Raw genomic sequence first — 19,953 nt, forward strand, 5'->3', positions numbered from 1 at the left:
TTGAAAAATGCATGGTGTTATTTTGGCAATAATAAATACCATGAACACAGTCATTTAGATTGATACGATCAGCATTAGTGTCCATTTTTCAACAGAAACTTTTTACTGATTGCCAATGAAGGAGATAAGACAGTGTAGTGCGGAGAGGAGAGGAAAGAGAGAGAGAATAGAGGACGAGAGGAGAATAGACAGAGATAATGAGACAGAGATGGAGGAAAGATGGTGGAAGTCAGAGAGGCAGTGAGGAGAAAAGAAGTGTCAGTAGCCGCTGACGAAACTCAACCGGAGCTCTAAATGGCTCCTTAACAAGACACCGAGACAGCAAAATGAAATTATACTGTATGCAGAAACGCACGCACGCACGCACGCACGCGCACACGCACGCACACACGCACGCACGCACGCACACACACACACACACACACACACACACACACACACCACACACACACACACACACACACACACACAAACTACCAAGGCTTCCAACTACTCTTTTGCAAGAGTAAAAACATGCACATTCACTTACAGTAGTGTGTTAAATATTTTGTTGCCCTCACACTATCACATTTCTTTATTGCCCTAATCATGCACATGTAATTGCTACAAACAGGTTGCATGCAAACAGGTACCTCCCTACTTACGTATTGTACTTGCACATTTGCATTCAGCACACACAGAAACACACATACACGCACACACACACACTTTATTGTATCTATAGTCCAAAGGAGTTGATATGCATTGCACACACACATGTACGTATAACCCCCCGAACACACATTTAGCTTCACACACGGTGATAGGTCTTTTAAAGGGGTGTTTCACACCTCATCGCATTTCAATTAGTAGGTAAGACAGAACACACACACACACACACACACACACACACACACACACACACACACACACACACACACACACACACACACACACACACACACACACACACACACCACACAGCTTGACAGTCTGTCCGTTGGGTGAAGAAGATTCATTTGGATTCTCATCTCTTCCCCTACCACTTCCCTTTCTGCGTCTGCCCTTTCTTTCGGCTCTCCCTCTTTCTCTACTTATCTCCCCTCTGTATATTCACTTTACTCTCTCTCTCGCTCCTTCCCCCTCTTTCTCTTTCTCTCCGTCTTACCCTCCACATCACTGTGAGTGACAGTGGTTTGACCTCCGGGGTTGTCAGGGGAGGCTGTTGCACAGACGGCCTGAATAGAGGAGCTTTTCCCTGGGTGCAAGTCAGCTGAGAGTTGGAGGATGAGGAAGTCCTGCAGCCACCTTTCCTTCCAGACACACAATCTACATATTATACACATTGAGTTCAGCTGTGCAAGATCATTCTCTAAAGTGGCATATTAACTGATTATGAAAGGATATTTGGTTATTTTCAATTTGTTCTCTTTTTTCATCGTTCATGTCGACTAAGAGATTTGCACCTGCTGACATTGCTGCGACAAAGTCCAATGGAGCAAAATAAGTTGACTGACCTCAAGCCGGTTTTATTTAGACAGCCCAAAATCACAGTCTCAGGGGGCTTTAGAGTTCACTCCACTTCACTTCAATGGCCGCACGATGAAGAGTCTGTAACATTTGTGCAGAATTCATTAACACATATCAGATAATAAACGTTGTACGTTGACAACCTCTGCTAATCGATTTGAATAAAGACACATTTGTGAAAAGCGAGAAAGGGTATGAGTCAGAGAACCAGGTTTTAAATAAGCCAAATTGTCCATATTTTGATGTTACAGTTTTTCTCAATTGCTAAACCCACTATTTAGAATCAAAATTCATTTCTTCAAAACAAGAACATAGCCATCTAAACAGAAACACACTTGCCATAACTCTGAATATCTTTTGCAAAATGCACTTACATGACCAAAACTGAAAATACTGGTCACAAAAAAGAATAAGTCGATCGAAACAGAACAAATTGTCCTCTAATGAGACAAATGTGTTTTCATAACTGAAACTCCGGTCACCATAATAACACATTCTACCATAACAATATACATTTCTTGCAAGGTGCTCTAAGGCACTCAAAACTAAAAATACCCCTTCCAAAACCAGATACCTTCTCCAAAAACAAACATTTGTCAGCTCATTAGAAGACTATTTGAACAGTCATTACTAAGTGGCACACTAAATACTGACTACAATCATCAATACCCAAACCTCAAGCTATCGATATTGGAAACTGAACGGAAAACTGACAAGTTGGGAGAAACTTACATATAGGAAACACAGTATGTTACTGTAACTATGTCATTGTTTTTATTGTCTCATTTTCAGAAGAGCACCGTAACAGAAACAAAAGATGAATAGCAAAACACTGGAAAAAAAATAACACGGGTAAATTATGTAAATCAGCAGTAAAACAGAGAATGAGATCTATATAGCTTTACTGATCTGCTCTTTGGCCTCTGTCTGGCCACATAGCCTCATCTACGTCACAGCGTATGTCTTCCCTTGCAAGGCGGCAGCGTGGGAAATATCTCCTTGCGCGTCGACACCACCCATGACAGGATTCCGCAGAGATGTCCCGACAGCCAGCATTCATTGCGTCCAAAAGGGGCATTCTGTCATGAGGATGATGGTCATAAACCTTCCATCTCCAGGCAGAGAAGAACTCCTCAATGGGGTTTAGAAATGGGGAGTATGGAGGGAGGAACTCCATGGCCATGTGTGGATGAGCCTCAAACCATGCCCTCACGTCACGAGAGTGGTGGAATGCTACATATGACCACGTGAACCGACCTCACTTGATCCCTCTCTTCTGGTGGCACCAGTCGGTCATACAGGACATCTAGGAAGGCAAGGACACGTTGCGTGTTATATGCTCCCATTACAGGGATGTGAGCAAGGACGCCTTGTGTCGAGATAGCCGCACACAATGTTATGTTTCCTCCCCTTTGGCCTGGAACAAAGACTGTTGCTCTTTGCCCAATAAGGTTCCTCCCATGTCTCCTCACTTTGGAGAGGTTGAAGCCTGCTTCATCCACATATACAAAAACATGTGGTCATGCATTGCCTTCCAGCTCCATCATTCGCTAAAGAAAATGAAACAACCAGAGGACCGTTTTACATTACTGTAAGCAGTCCGACATACTAAAAATATAGGCAAGCCATCACTGTGATTGAGGTCCTTACCTGTACATACCGGTGCCTTAACTCCTTCACACGGTCAGAGTTGCGTTCAAAAGGAACCTTATAGATCTGTTTCATTCTGAGGTGGTGCCTCTTTAACACCCGGTCAATGGTTGCAACACTTATAGATGGAATGTTACTGAAGACATCCTGGTCTGCAATTATTCTGGCCTGAATCTCCCTTAAGCGGATTTCATTGTTGGCCACAACCATATCAACAATGGCAGACTCTTGTTCTGGAGTAAAGGCCTTTCCTCTGCCACCAGAGCGGGGTGCTCTTTCAGTTATATCAATAAATATTTGAGAATGTTATGTACTGTAATATAAAAACAGTGATCGAAACCTACATAGAAATGCATGAAGTGCTGTAAAAAAGGGTTACAGTAGCTTACCTATTTTCGTGCCTGAAGATCCTAATAATGGATGCCACTGTTGATCTCCGTATATTGGGCTGAACCCTTTGGCCAGCCTCACTGAGGGACATGCCATGGTTTATGACGTGGTCCACAATAGTTGCACGGGTGTTGTCCGAAACTACTGTTCGCATTGGTCCCCTTTCAACTCTTCCACCACGCATACGTACAGCCCTCCCTCTTCCTCTCTGAACAACAGGGTTCCCTCTTCCTCTGTGAACATCAGGGTTCCCTCTTCCTCTGTGAACATCAGGGTTCCCTCTTCCTCTGTGAACATCAGCCCTCCCTCTTCTTCGCTGAACAACAGGGTTCCCTCTTCCTCGCTGAACATCAGGGTTCCCTCTTCCTCTCTGAACATCAGGGTTCCCTCTTCCTCTCTGAACAACAGCCCTCCCTCTTCCTCGCTGAACATCAGTGTTCCCTCTTCCTCTCTGAACAACAGCCCTCCCTCTTCCTCGCTGAACAACAGGGTTCCCTCTTCCTCTGTGAACATCAGGGTTCCCTCTTCCTCTGTGAACATCAGGGTTCCCTCTTCCTCGCTGAACAACAGGGTTCCCTCTTCCTCTCTGAACATCAGGGTTCCCTCTTCCTCTCTGAACATCAGGGTTCCCTCTTCCTCTCTGAACAACAGGGTTCCCTCTTCCTCTCTGAACATCAGGGTTCCCTCTTCCTCTCTGAACAACAGGGTTCCCTCTTCCTCTCTGAACAACAGGGTTCCCTCTTCCTCTGTGAACATCAGGGTTCCCTCTTCCTCGCTGAACATCAGGGTTCCCTCTTCCTCGCTGAACATCAGTGTTCCCTCTTCCTCTCTGAACAACAGCCCTCCCTCTTCCTCTCTGAACATCAGGGTTCCCTCTTCCTCTCTGAACATCAGGGTTCCCTCTTCCTCTCTGAACAACAGCCCTCCCTCTTCCTCGCTGAACATCAGTGTTCCCTCTTCCTCTCTGAACAACAGCCCTCCCTCTTCCTCGCTGAACAACAGGGTTCCCTCTTCCTCTGTGAACATCAGGGTTCCCTCTTCCTCTGTGAACATCAGGGTTCCCTCTTCCTCGCTGAACATCAGTGTTCCCTCTTCCTCTCTGAACAACAGCCCTCCCTCTTCCTCGCTGAACATCAGTGTTCCCTCTTCCTCGCTGAACAACAGGGTTCCCTCTTCCTCTCTGAACATCAGGGTTCCCTCTTCCTCTCTGAACAACAGGGTTCCCTCTTCCTCTCTGAACATCAGGGTTCCCTCTTCCTCTCTGAACATCAGGGTTCCCTCTTCCTCTCTGAACATCAGGGTTCCTTGTTCCTCTGTGAACAACAAGGCAAGGCAAGGCAAGGCAAGTTTATTTATAGAGCACTTTTCAACGCAAGGCAATTCAAAGTGCTTTACAAAAAAAGACATTAAGCATTAAAAAAGAAAAGCTAATCAAATAAACATTAAGAAAAAAATACATGGATAAAAGTTACAGTGCAGTCTAAAATATAAATAGTTCAATTAAACATTACAAGAAAAAGTACATGGATAAAAGTTACAGTGCAGTCTAAGATATGAATAGTTCAAATAAAAGCAGCGACAAAAAGAAAAGTCTTCAGCCTGGATTTAAAAGTAGTCAGAGTTGCAGCGGACCTGCAGGTTTCTGGGAGTTTGTTCCAGATATTTGGAGCATAATAACTGAACGCTGCTTTACCATGTTTAGTTCTGACTCTGGAGACAGAAAGCTGACCAGTCCCTGAAGACCTGAGAGATCTGGATGGTTCATAATTTAGCAGGAGGTCAGTAATGTATTTTGGGCCTAAACCATTCAGTGCTTTATAAACCAGCAGCAGTATTTTGAAATCTATTCTTTGACACACAGGAAGCCAGTGTAAAGACTTCAGAACAGGAGTGATGTGTATCCAACTTTCTTAGTGTTAGTGAGGACTCGAGCAGCGGCGTTCTGAATCAGCTGCAGCTTTCTAATAGATTTTTTAGTGAGACCTGTGAAGACACCATTGCAGTAGTCGAGTCTACTGAAGATAAAGGCATGGACAAGTTTTTCCAAAAACAGGGTTCCTTGTTCCTCTGTGAACAACAGGGTTCCCTCTTCCTCTCTGAACAACAGCCCTCCCTCTTCCTCTGTGAACATCAGGGTTCCCTCTTCCTCTGTGAACATCAGGGTTCCCTCTTCCTCTGTGAACATCAGGGTTCCCTCTTCCTCTCTGAACAACAGGGTTCCCTCTTCCTCTGTGAACATCAGGGTTCCCTCTTCCTCTGTGAACATCAGGGTTCCCTCTTCCTCTCTGAACATCAGCCCTCCCTCTTCCTCGCTGAACAACAGGGTTCCTTCTTCCTCTCAGAGCTCCTCTACCTACTCGATCAGCCATTTTGTTCACACAAACATCTTACTGAAGTGAGGGAGGTCTTTTATAGGATTCTCACTAATTACAATTACTATAGGAAGGTCATTGATATCAGCTAACAGTAACATCATTACTGTAAGGCAGGGCTGGACTGGGACAGCAAATCGGCCCTGGCATTTAGACCCAGACCGGCCCAAATCCATAAAACAAACAAATAGTAGCGGTTATTGACAAGAAGAATACTCAGTATAATTTAAAAAAACGCTATTATTATCCTTTTTACGTACCAGGGGCAAACTAAACTATACATACAACAAGTATGTGTAACTATCAATCATTAGAAATTAGACCTTCAAACCCTCTCACAAAGCGAACAGTGACCGAGCACTAATAGGGGGGTCTGATGGTGGTGGAGGCGGGGAGGGAGCGGATCAACTCAACATTGTAAATAACCAACAAAAGACGATCACCGGTTCATCTTGTTTTTGGCTTGAGAATAGTTTGGGCAGCGTGAGAGCGTGAGATTGAGAGTGAAAGCGTGTGTCACACGCCAGATGCGTGAGAGTTGGCAACCCTGGATTACCTGCTGCAGGTGGGGCCGACCAGTTATACAAGAGGGAGACAATAGCTGTACTTATTTTTTAATGAGCCACATGCCATGATGCACCAACTTCAGACTTCCTCACAGAGCCACTCCTCCAACACACACGAACATGACCAATGAGGGCACAAGAAAATGGTGGAATGAGCTCCCCATTGAAATCAGGACAGCAGAAAGCTTACACATCTTCCAGACTGAAAACTCATCTCTTTCGACTCCACTTCGAGCGATAGAATTATTAACAAAGCACTTATATACTAATAAAGGGTTGGCTTATCTAAAGCCAGTTGAGTAGCACTTGACATGCTTGGCTCTATGAAACCTGATGTACTTATATGATTCTGTTGTCCTCAAGGTTGTGTCTTCTTGGTCGAACGCACTTATTGTAAGTCGCTTTGGATAAAAGCCTCAGCTAAATGCAATGTAATGTAATGTCTGTAAGAAAAGTTTTAAAAAATAACCCCTTAAATGATGACTTCTAGTTAATTTAAGGGGGGGGCCCTATAGTGCCCTGCCTCCCCTTTCTATGACAACACGATAGAGATAGGACCAGATGAGTCTACAGGATGAGTCGACGACATCTTTTCTTGGGCTCGTTTCTCCCACAGATCGACCCTCTGATATGACTCCCTGATAAACACTGCTATGTCATTGATTAGGTTGAAAAGTGCTCCACATTCGATGACATTTTGGGTAGTTTCAGCCAGGACAAGATTAAGAACATGAGCATAGCACCACACATGGACATGAGTGGGTGACTGGGAGGTCATCAGTGCAGAAAATCCTTTGTACCGGCCTTGCATATTGGATGCTCCATCTGTTGCATTACCTATACACACATGCCCTTGTCCAGTTTCAGATGCATGAAGTATTGTCCGGTGGATGCATGGCACTTCACTAAAGCCACAAGCCTCTCTTGCACAGTCTCATTGACATATTTTAAGATTACTGAACACTGATCCTGAGAAGTTCTTGTGTTGTGTCCAGCTGAACAGAAGACATTCCGGCCTTCTGGACATCACTGGAGATACTTTCTTTGATTAGACTACTAACAGTTTCTATGATGGAGTTAACAGTAGTTTTGGAGAGTAGGGTGATGAGAGACCCTCTACCTTTTGTTCCACTGGATTGGTGCAATTTCTTGCTCTTCTCTACGCAATCATCCAGATGCTCTTTTAAGCAGATATCATACTTTCCTAATAAAAGGATGAGCTCCAAAATGTTACCGTGGTCCACGGTGTTGTCAGCTAGCATATATGCTCCCTCATTCTCTACCTGCTTGCACTTTCACCACACGCTCCAAAACCTGACGTCTCTTTCGGACTTGTTCCCTATGAGCAGACATCTGACTGCCAGCAAACATGCTTTCGATGTCTGCTTTAGAGCACCGTAAGAAAAAAGCTTCAGCACAGGTTGAATGTGTAATGCTCTTTCCGTGCTCCTCTGTACGCTGGTGTGCGTGCCTCCAATCTGACATTCCAGTTATAAATGTGCCAGTGTCAGTCCTCTTCCCAAATGCCAGACATACAAAACAAAACAACATATGACGTCCCTTGCAATATGACGCCACTTTCTGCTGGTGCCATCTTTACAGGTGAATACCGTCTGCACAACTGGACTTCTGGTATGTTGTTGTGGGTGCTGTTCTAAAAACATCTGTAACATAGATGGCTCGGGGCGGGGAAAGTAATCTATGTCCTCCTGCTCTTTGCTCTCCTCACTCTCCTCCTCTGGGGATGCTACCTGGCTCAACACGATGATACAGAATGATGGATTCCCTGATAGAGGTCCATACAAATAGGCATTGACATAACAATACCACACAGTTAATGGTCAAAACTACATGTGTGCCTCCATTTTTTATCTATTTCTATATTATTCATTCTATATATTGTCAATCAAAACTACCACAACAAGCTGACTATAAACATTTTCTTCAGGTCCCAAAAGACCACTGTTGCCCTTATAACCAAATAAGTAAATACACTAAACGAAACAAGCTGCCAGCTGACAGTAATTGTTCATGAATGTTGATTAACTTTCAATGAGACAACGTATCAGAGTCCCATTAAGCTATATTTTAACTTGCCAGGGAAGACCTAAAAAAGCCAGCTTACTAGCTTGTAGGCTAACGAATGTTTCTCTTATAATATTTGTCTTATTAGTGCTTCATCAAAGGGATATTAATGGGTTCCAGAACTACAGAGTATCATAACCTTAATAATAATCTTTTCCTAATTTTCTTAGCTTCTGCTTACCGCCAGTTCTCCTCGCTCTCCCCACTCGCGCTGATCTCTCTCCCTCTCATCATCTTCCTCACCACCAATATCGGCCACGGGTTAGAAGAAGATGGACCTGCACCTGTACTAAACATGTCGGTTATTTTGACACAAGCGGCAGCATCAGCACGAAGGGCCTGCTTTTTTCTTGCCCGCAATTGTTCTGCTCTCCCTTTTCGCTTGGCCTTCGCCTTCGCCATTTCTAACTCGAACTTTTTTTTTTCTCGAAAAAAAAGGCAGTTTGGCTTCAACGGCCGGCTCACCTCCTGGGGGCGTGATTTAATGATGCACACCGAGCAGCCCAAAGGGGGAGGTGATTAAAGATTTGATTGGGCCGGCCCAGTGTCAATTACTAAAAACATTTAAACAGAGGGCCAATATACCCGTCTTATGGGCCGGGACTTCAGGAAGAAAAAAAAAAAATGACGTGTCGGCCCAAAAGGCACGTCGGCCCACCGGGAAAATGCCCGGTATGCCAGATGGCCAGTCCACCCCTGCTGTAAGGTATACAGTACATTCCATGCGGTTACCTTTTTCAATGGGGTGATTGACTGATAACAAGTGTTAATATTTTGCACGTCAAGTGTCAATTAGTGTAGCTATGGTCCACGTTTATGAGGAGTAAGTGTTATCCACTGTGAGAAGATTATTTAGTTTTGTAGACATGAGTTACACAAAAGATTTTTGATGTTTGTGTAGAGAATTGTAACTTCAGTTAGAGAATTGTGTGATCTGTTTTGCAAAACACTGCTTAGCATCTGCATTTTGTGTGATATCAATGATACATGGTATACTGTTGTAGAGAAATGGTTTTCTGTTTCGATGGCTGTGCTGTTGGTTTGATGAAAGGAATTTTGATTCTAAATAGTGGGTTTAGCGATTGAGAAAAACTGTAAACAGAAACTAAAATCTAAAAAGAAGTCAACAATTTCTCATTGCACACAGAAAAAACACAAAGTAAAACTAACAATTTGATGTGTGGGTCTTCATCTCAATAGTGTAGTGGTTGAACGCAAGAGACACTAATGCACATGGGAAGCAAGTATCTACTGTAGTTTGAGCTATACCAGGGGACTAATCGGTAAATACGTTTCAGTTTTCAATTTGAACCATTTTCTTTTTTTCAATTGATCTAAACTGTGGGCTTATTTAACTGTGTGTGATCACCTGCCTGCTCAAGTTTCTTGTTTCTATATGACTTCTTAAAAATGAAGTATAGTGAGCTTGCCCTAAGAAATGATGGAAATAATCCGTAAATTGTCAACAACCAGAATCCTTTTTCTCTGTTTTCTGCCTGTGATGTTCATCCTCAGTCTGACCTTATTGGGAAACTCCTCTGTAAATCATCTCAGCTCGGAGTGTAATATTTCACGATGCAGTGTGACGACTGACACGCAGGTAAAAGGAAACAGACAGAGGTCATATACTGTAGAGGTCAAAAGGGAGCGTAGGGCTGTCTTATAGTGTGTGTGTGTGTGTGTGTGTGTGTGTGTGTGTGTGTGTGTGTGTGTGTGTGTGTGTGTGTGTGTGTGTGTGTGTGTGTGTGTGTGTGTGTGTGTGTGTGTGTGTGTGGTGTGTGTGTGTGTGTGTGTGTGTGTGTGTGTGTGTGTGTGTGTGTGTGTGTGTGTGTGTGTGTGTGTGTGTGTGTGTGTGTGTGTGTGGAGACAGAGGATAGATTAGGTATAAATTGAATCCTTTCCAATTGAGAAACTATTCTCTGTTCATCCTTTCTCAAACACACACACACACACACACACACACACACACACCACACACACACACACACACACACAACGCGCACACACACACACACACACACACACACACACACACACACACACACACCACACACACACACACCACACCTGCCTCCCTCACACACACAATGTGAGGGTGAGACAGGTGTTAACCATGAAATTGATTCCACCCTCTATTCAATACACACACCACAAACCCTCTCTTTCTATCTTCCTCTATTTCCTCCCTCCCTTATCTCTAAGCCACCATCCTCCTCTCCTTCCCTCTTTCTTCATCCTCCAGATCCTTCTTCACACACTTTCTTCAGATATTTGTGTTCCTGTCTGATGCGACCGACAGTGTGTCACAGCTCTTGCAGGACAGTGAACAGTACATTTGAGGTTGTTAAATGTTTTTTTGCCCCAGTACGTTACAAGCTGCTGTCAAATTCCTTAAAGAATGTATGTTGTTGTACAGTAAATCGTTGTATTTCCAGGCAGATGCCTCATGTGAAACTCTGCTCTGTTGCTTCTCACACCCACACAGATGTATTGTTTTTTTTAGTGAGAGAAAAAAAACACCATTTATGGGTGATTATGTTTTTTTTTCTTTCTGTAATCTCTCTCTTTCTCTAATGTGTCTTTTATTGCACCAGTACAGAACAAAGCCCTCAGGCGGTGTGCACACACACAAAGACACACACACACACACACCCCGTCTTCCTACCACAGACACATTCACAAACGAGACATAGCATGCTACAGTATGTTTGGATTAATAAAAAATGATCGCACAATGTGAAGAACTCACACTCAAATATACATCTACTCATGTGAGCAAGCATAAAATACACACTGTTGCTGTCCTGATCTCAGTGTTCCAGTGCAGCACTAATTCTGTGTCGTTTGTCAGTTCGTTGACAGTTGCTCACACAAAACAATAACTGGTTGTGTGTTTTTCACTCGTTTTATGAGCAAAAAACTGTATTTAACTTGTAGCCCTTGGCTACAGATCAGGCAGACAGAGGAAGGAGAAACAGAGACAGAAAGTGGAGGAGACAGAGGAACCAGACATTGCAATAAAGGGAGGAGAAATGGCTGTGTGTGTGTGTGTGTGTGTGTGTGTGTGTGTGTGTGTGTGTGTGTGTGTGTGGTGTGTGTGTGTGTGTGTGTGTGTGTGTGTGTGTGTGTGTGTGTGTGTGTGTGTGTGGTGTGTGTGTGTGTGTGTGTGTGTGTGTGTGTGTGTGTGTGTGTGCGTGTGCGTGCGTGTGTGTGTGTGTACCCTGTTGCCAGTGCCATTACAGTTGTATTGCACAGGGCTTTTAGAACATCGACCATCAGCCAAGCAACTAATATTTTTTTTAAAACCCAAGTGCTTTGTGCATGTCAGGGCTCCTCCCGAAGTGTGTGTGGACGGTGTAAGAGTTGGGATTGTCGGTCTGTATTTGTATAAGACTTTTGCATCATAATCTCAGGACACACGCACACACATGACCCTTCTTATAAAAGCAATGTAGCATGAAAATGGTTCATACGAATTTGATGTTTGCAGCATGATTGAAAATTGATATGAATCGTTTTGTTTTGTGTTTGCTTCTGTATCCAGGCCTGTCTTCTACATGCCTTGACACAAGTGTCTTTACAAATGTTATGCCAAAACCTTTCCACAAGTAAAAACAGGAGAAAAGAGTTAAGGCCAATAGGAAGAGAGATCGAGAAGTATTATCTTTCTTATTTCTGAAATTGCAGAAGGTAGGCCCACTACCTAAGAGGATAGGACCAAAAAGAGACATAAAGGGTGACTTATATCCACATTTTATAGATTTTTCTAGACATTAGAAAGTTGTATTTAATAAACATGTTGTGTGTCATGTCCCTTTACTTTGTGCAACAGGGTTGATATTGTTGAGTCATGATGACACTATGAAGATTACACCTCCCCTCTTGATTGGCCTTCATGTGTTAAGATTGTTTTAGTGAGAAATCCAATGCTAATAACAAACGCAAAGAACGTTTTATAATTAAAAATATATATTAATGTTCTTTTCTTTTCTCAGATAAGCCAGAAATGTGTGACTACGTTGTTTCACTTTGTCTTTTAAAAAATATTTGTAAAGGCCGGAAATCTGCCACGTAGTCTAGTCCAGTCATTCTGTAAGTGAATGAAGAGGAAACAAATGTCTTCCCCTCCTATTATAGAGAACACATACTGTACAGTACGAAGACCTATTTTCCTATAAGAATGTCCCAAAAACACTAAGACAACACACTCAAGGTGACTCTGTCCAAAAACTGGCAAGCAATGCTTTGTCTGTGAGATAAAGAGAAAGACAAAAAAGAGAGAATAGAGAGGGGAGAAAGAGAGGAAGAGAGAGATTAGGGGAGGGAGAGAGAGGGCAGGGGGGTGTATGCGGCAAAACAGAGAAGGACAGACTGAAGTCATTCAAGCTTTTCTTCCCCCTGAATAATCCCAGTTTTGTCCAAATCTAGTTGGAGGAGATTGTGGAACATCCAGTCCTTGACATCTGCCAGAAAGTCATGTAACAGCACCAATTTATATTCTTCTGACTGAATCGCTCGTGTTTTTATTTCTCTGTCCACCTAAACTCTTTTTCCTTACCTATTTCCATTTAAGTCCACTTAGATATTTGTCTCTCGGTCAGTCAGTAATGCAATATTATGTATTTGTCCTAGTGTTTGAGGCGCCGTATTAAAGAAGGCCAAAATGACCCATTAGTGCTCCCTTTATCGGGGACAATTACTCTGAAAGCTGTACAAAATAAAATTGTAATGACCATTCATCATGTTGTTGTCCTTGAAAAACAAATACCTGATATAACAATTGTATTATTGCACATATATCGCAATATAAAAACCTCTTTGTCGGGGGAAGTAGATACAAAATCCTTTATACACATTTTCCATATAACAGTAAACTGTTTAATATTTAAGTTTTGGTTACCTCAGAAAATGAATACTAGTACACCTTAAAAAAGTAGGCTCCTGAATGGTCCTTGATACTATGGGGGACAGAACAGTGCAGAACATTTAATCAAATGTAGGGATTATTAATGCATGGTTTACTCTACATCAAACCATGTCTCTGCAGGTTAGACACAGCACCCTCTTCACTAGCACAACATGTACAAGTTCCCACAAACTCAGAAGTTCAGGGAGTACAGTAAATGGAGTAGCAACAGTATAATGCTCAAGGACATTTATTTCATGGTGAAGCAAGGCACTTTCAGACAGATTCAACCGACTCTGAAACCTCCACAGAATCGTCGTCCACATGCAAAAGCGGCAGTGCGTCACGAGGCAACGCGTACTCAGCCATGTTGGGGAGTCCGGACACCACACAGCAGCTCAGGGCGCTGCGGAATATCTCCATGTCACAGGCTTTGCACCACTCATCCGTTATTGCGTTGTAGTATTCAACGTCATAGGAGGTGTTGAAGCCGTTGAAGCCACCAACAACAAAGATACGACCTTCGAGCACTTCAATGCCAAAGTTGCTTCGGGGAGACAACATGGAGGACAGTTCGTGCCAGGTGTTTCTCCGGGTGTCGTAAGCCTCAGCACTGCGCAGACGGTTGGTGCCGTCAAAGCCACCGACCTTTGGGGGGAAAAGCAGAGAAATCATGGTTAGATTTTTTTTAATGGAGATCGGAGCCAGCCTCTCAACACACTTGAGAGGCTCAAAGGTTTTTCTGAGTCTAAAAAACAGAATGCTGACCAAAACTTATATTATTATTTGAACATCATCAGTGTTCAATGTACTTACTGCAATGATATGGTCTTCATGTGCAATGATCCCAACGCCACTGCGGCGGCAGTTCATGAGTGCGATCGCTGTCCACTGGTTGGTCTCTGGGCAGTAAGATTCAGCTGTTTGCAGGCACTCGGTTCCATTGAAACCTCCACAAATGTAAACCTGGTGAGAACAGGAAATGTTTCAGTAAAATGTGGACTTTTCTTGGCTGCAACTGTTATTCATTTGTTTGTGTGTATGTTGTATGAAACACTTTTTTTGGGCAAAGGAAAAAATATGTTGTAAATGAATTGGGACCTTGTTAAAAGGTTTAACAACAATATTTTTATTTTTTATTTTGATATACTTTATTAATCCCTGTGGGGAAATTGTTTCTCTGCATTTGACCCATCCTAGTGTTAGGAGCAGTGTGCTGCCATTTTGAACGGCGCGCGGGGAGCAGTGTAGGGAATGTAGGTGTTAGCTCAAAAAAAATCTAATTTCATTCAGCGTTTAACAGTGAATATAAGCATGCCAATATGTATTTCAGTTGTTATTTTAGAGCGATGGACAAGCTTTACACAGTATGCTTTCAAACTTTAAATAAATCCATCAATGTGAGAAATGACAACTAGGTCCATAAACATAATAACTTGTTTATGCATAAATGTTCAACCTGTTGATCTTCCTGCTTACAACAACCTCACACAATTAACGTCAGTATGTAATACTGCCATGCACATCTCTAATCACTTCCAAGCACATACAATCATATATTCTTCCAGTTGCTTAAGACCTCTACTCTGCCACCATCCTCGAGCCAATTATTTCGCTTACCTCAATATAACTGCAAAAGGTCAAGCAGTCGGCTACTTGTGGACCTTTGCTAATATCTTAGAGTTTGGTTTTCTTTACAATAATCATTACACTCTTGTTTCAAACAGGCAATATGACTTTCTGTTACTCTGTCAAGGTAATCCCAGCTGCTCTTTGACTTCACCAACCTTGCCATGGAGTGTTGTGCAGCTCGCGTCGCTCCTTTGCTCGCTCATGGGTGCAATCAGACTCCACTGGTTGGTCTCGGGCATGTAACGCTCCGCTGTGTTGAGTCGTGTATGTCCGTCATAACCTCCCATGGCATAGATGCATCCGTTCAGCACGGTGACGCTCACATAGCAGCGGCGGTAGTACATCGATGCCACCTCGTGCCAGGTGTGTGTGTTCGAGTCATACCTGCGAACACTGTTGAAATGCTCCACCCTGTCAAAGCCACCAACACAGTAGATATCCCCGTTGAGGAAGGCAGTGCCGTGATAGGCTCGGGGACGCTCGTTACCGTTTGACACGTTCACCCAGCTGTCTGTGCGGATGTCGTACGCCTCGATGCCGTTAGTTGGATCCCCACCACTCCAGCCTCCGATGGCCAGCAGGACGGCGTTCGGCAGGCGAGGACGGGCGAGATGGTTGCAGAGGACAGAACTATAGTTTGGTCTGATGCGAGTGATGATATCAAGGGCTTTTCTAACCATGAGCGTGCACTTAATGTTGTTTTTCACCAGCTCATTAGACCTCACATTGCTCTTTAAATAGTCCGCACTCATCAAGGCCAGCCGGACCTGCTCAGGGAAAACAGGACAGAATCTTTTATTTGAACTTAATAGACCTGGCCTCTGTTTCCCTGTTGCTGAAGATGTTAATTTCAACAACATGTAGTGAAAGAAATGTATCATACCTTGGAAAGGAGTGTAGCAAAGTGCCCTTTACGCTCTTCCGGTGAATAGGCAATCCAGAGAATGATGGCCTCAAACACAGTGCTCTCTTCCTTCACGTTGAGTTCGTCTCTACCCATGATCTCAATGATATTTTCCACAGAAAGCTGCTGGAACTCTTGGGAGAAAACAACCTCCGCAAAGTGATCAAGGACATAGCTGAAGGCCTTGTGTTGCAGTCGGGAGCAGTTGATGGTTTTGGTAAACCGATGGATGCCAATGCAGTTCTTTACGGAGAGCTGCTCCTCCATGAAGTCGCAACAATTTTGCACGATGCCTGGGACATCGAGCTGATCCGCTGCAAGCAGGAGCTCCTCCACATTGTCCCCAGTCACATGAACATTGCCAGTGTATGCAAACTCAATGATAAGCGCCATCATGTCCGCAGACAGGCCATCTATATTGAAGACCTGCTGACCTGGAGCTGACCAGCGTCTGAAGAAAGCTCTGAAGGATGGAGGGGGGGATTCAAAATAGGATTAAAAAAAACAAACAGTTTTTGTTAATAGAAATCGTTAAAATGTATTTTTTAAATTGATTACTCAGAATCGGTATTGGTCAATCAGATATCTCTCCTATGTCAAATTTGTCTAATCAGAAATGCTCCATGAATCCAAGAGTTACTAATTACATGTGATTACTGTGCCCCTTACACGTGGATCATAAACTGTTGTCAATTTGCTTTCATTTTTCTACTTACAGGAAGTACTTGCTGCATTTACACAGGATGACTTTGTGAATTTGAAATTCGACATCCTTGACTCTGATGACTGCATCGCAAAAGTCTCCCTCTAGGCGGAGATCATTAAACACTGAGCTTGACATCGCCCCGCTTCTGTCAGTCACTTTGAATTTGTTATTTAAAAGAGGTTCTTCTCAGTCTGTTGGTTGTTGACTTGTTTGTCTCTTGAGATTGAATGAGTGAGTTCAGTCAGGAATGGGAATGAGAACACTCCCTCTGTGTTGGGGTTCTAGATCTCTAGAACCAGGATTCCATTCCAGAACTCAATACTTCCATTCCATCATTTGAACTCATGAAAAGAAATGAACTTAAGCGGTAGACCATTCATTAGATGTACATAAAAGCATGAACATAAGCATTATTTGTTGTTATAAGCTTGTTTTTGTGTGTTTTACAGTTTTCAACAAAGTGCTAAATCAAATTGTGTGGATACGTTTCACATTCATCCTAAACAATACTGATTTTGCAAGAGAAATATAAATGAACATAACAATAATCACCATATTCCTTTCGAATTAACCAAATAACCATGGCAATGCTCATTCTGTACAGATTATAGAGGTCAAAATGTGTGAAATGGCCTTTTATAATGCGTGGTGTAAATCACCACCCAGTTTGTCTTACAGAGGTCCACCAGTTAAATATGCAACTCAGCGATTTTACTACTTACTACAACAGATCTGACTCATACTCTACATTGAAATCCATGATAATGTTTTTCTAAAACTTTCAGAGAAGTGTTAATATGTTTATATCGAGATTTTAGCTTGCAGTGCTATACATTCAGGAAGTAAGGAAGGCTTTATGCACAGATTGACAAACGCACATGGATCCAACCTAAAATCTGCTCTCATTCCCTGGTACTAAAGCGCTGCTTCCTCAAGGGCAAACACAGCAGGTAGCCTGAGATTTAATTAGCTAGTTAGCCTCTGGTTGAGTGAGTAAAGACCCCATCCAAGAGAAATCTGAGCTCAGTTCGCGACTTTCTACTGAGATAAATAAGAAATGTGTGCGGCAGTGAACAGTAGGAGAGAGCATTGGAGTGATACATGGCTGCTAAATAGAGCAGCTTCTGAGTAAACAGTATCAGAGGAGGTGATCATAAAGACAAAGAGGCAATGGATACGAATGACTGTAATCAAACACATCTTAGCAAACTACTTCTTTATGCTTGTTTTCAAATCAGTGGCCGGCTAATCTGTCTTGAAGGCAAAACAACTCAGGAGTGAGATGTCAAAACAGCGTGAGCTGAATACTTAGAGGGAAATACGTTGTCAAAGCCCCAAAAGCAACAAACTAGAACTATAAATCACAAAATGGGACAGATGTGTGTTCTTCATCAATAACAATTACCCTGAAAACTGATTTTCAAATTAAGGAATTAAAAACTGTACTGAAGCCTGTTTATGATTTGAATGGCTGAAAGATCGATGACACTGAGACGTGTGTGTGACAGGCACATTATGAGATGTATTTATATGGATCTGTTTGAACACAGCTTCATGGCTCCTAGATGAAAATCCTTCTTACTTTGGATGTCCCCTGACTTCTTTTTTAGCGCTCGAATAGGTTTACATTTGTGGCTTTGTGAAATATCAAATATTTGATCAATTTGTGCTAGTTATTTCACTTAACAGAGATGTGATATGAAGCTATGTGGGCACTGACTATTGTTTGTGTATGAATGTGTGTTTGCAGTGTTTGCACTTGATTATTGGATACTCTATGAACGCAAAGGGAGGCGTGTGGTGCAGTGGGTTGAGCGTTGCTGTTCGGATCAGGGGGTCACAGGTTCAAACCCCACTGCAGTCCGCATGTCGTTGTGTCCCTGGGCAAGACACTTCACCACAAATTGCTCCTGTGGTGATTGCCCACAGTATTGAGTATGTCAGGCACTTTGGATAAAAGCGTCTAACAAGTGACATGTACAGTAATGTAATGTTCATTAGGCTAAGAACATTTCCCAAAATATAAAAAAACAGGGATTGGCAGTAGACTATGGCAAATGAAATTAATTGTATTTATTATTATTTTTACTTTAACATTGTATTAACAAAAATGTTTACATATGAAAAGGTTTTTCTGTTTGTTTTTCAGTTCTTTGAAAGGTAATATTTACATAGACCATGTTCCGTTTAGTGCCGATGTGCCTTCAAACTCAGCATCAGTCGGGAAAAATTGTTACCATAAATTTCACTTATTGCAATAAAATGGAAATTGAGTCTTATTTGTCAATCGGGGCTCTCCATTTCTCCATCTTCTCGGAAAATGTTTCCTGTGTGAGGTTAAGCAAGCATAGCCATGATTAACTGGAAATATAATTAAACACTCCTCTGAGCATCTATCAGTCATTATGCCAGATTATGACAGTGTTAATACTCAGAGATTTGAACATGCATGAGGGAGAAACAAAGCAACTGGAGTCCCAACGTGTGATAAGAGCAGAGATATGACTGGACACTAATGAAGATGTATGTAGCCAATAGATATCACTGGGTGTGTGTGAGTGGGAGTGTGTGTGTCTTCTTTGAAAGAATATGGACTTCATCGGGATCTAAATTGCCTCTACAATAGCTTAATAAATGCATGTAGAAAAAAATAAATTACACTTGTCAGTTACAATTTATTCAAATAGTAAAAAGTCTATTGCTTTATCATCCATGTCATGTCTGCCGTTACTACATCCTACTGATTCATAAATTATCCTCCGCTGACTTTTTTTATTATTACCTTCTGCACTGCTGAAGTATACATGTGTGTTTAAATGAAATGAATAAAGTGTTACAGACTCCTTGTTTGTACGTGCTGTGATGCAAACTCTCTGCCAATATTTCCACCTCGGTACGACCTCTTCTGCCTGTCACAAACACTTGGACACAGAATAACAAGAAAGCTCTTGTGACCTCTGACCTTTGTTCAAGAAACAGCCTGCAGTAGGATTTGATTCTTAGTCCGTCTGCAACAAAGCCAGACTGAAATAGAAACAAGCATTTTAACACATATTTGTATGATTGTTTATATCAAGTGTTTTGTTAGTAACTGTTAACCAGCAAAATTAGAAACCACAGCAACAGAAAAAAAGTATTCCATTAAAGTTGACAAAAGAAATTGAGAAATAATGCCTGTTCCATCCGCTACTGCTATGCAAAGAACAGCAGTCGGGGGTGTGGACGGAGAGAAG

At 42.5% G+C, this 19,953-nt stretch overlaps 1 protein-coding gene across 1 annotated transcript; it reads right to left on the reverse strand.

Moving 5' to 3' along the window:
- Positions 1–13,712: 13,712 nt before the first annotated feature.
- LOC117454847 (kelch-like protein 10) lies at positions 13,713–19,329 on the reverse strand. The gene is made up of 5 exons (XM_034094079.2): positions 16,731–19,329; positions 15,994–16,477; positions 15,266–15,877; positions 14,295–14,444; positions 13,713–14,126 (listed from the first exon to the last, which is right to left on the reverse strand). Exons 1-5 carry the CDS (start codon positions 16,853–16,855, stop codon positions 13,755–13,757), a joined length of 1,743 nt encoding a protein of 580 aa, XP_033949970.1. The 5' UTR covers positions 16,856–19,329; the 3' UTR covers positions 13,713–13,754.
- Positions 19,330–19,953: the final 624 nt, after the last annotated feature.

Source organism: Pseudochaenichthys georgianus, chromosome 11 (assembly GCF_902827115.2).
Source record: "Pseudochaenichthys georgianus chromosome 11, fPseGeo1.2, whole genome shotgun sequence".
NCBI lineage: Eukaryota > Metazoa > Chordata > Actinopteri > Perciformes > Channichthyidae > Pseudochaenichthys > Pseudochaenichthys georgianus.

Excerpts from the sequence above, each read along its gene's own strand:
- LOC117454847 (XM_034094079.2), bottom strand. The coding sequence starts at position 16,855 with ATGTCAAGCTCAGTGTTTAATGATCTCCGCCTAGAGGGAGACTTTTGC. Across the intron at positions 15,878-15,993 it reads TTGCTACACTCCTTTCCAAG|GTCCGGCTGGCCTTGATGAG; the intron begins GTATGATACATT and ends TTCCCTGAGCAG. Across the intron at positions 14,127-14,294 it reads ATGAAGACCATATCATTGCA|GTCGGTGGCTTTGACGGCAC; the intron begins GTAAGTACATTG and ends TTCCCCCCAAAG.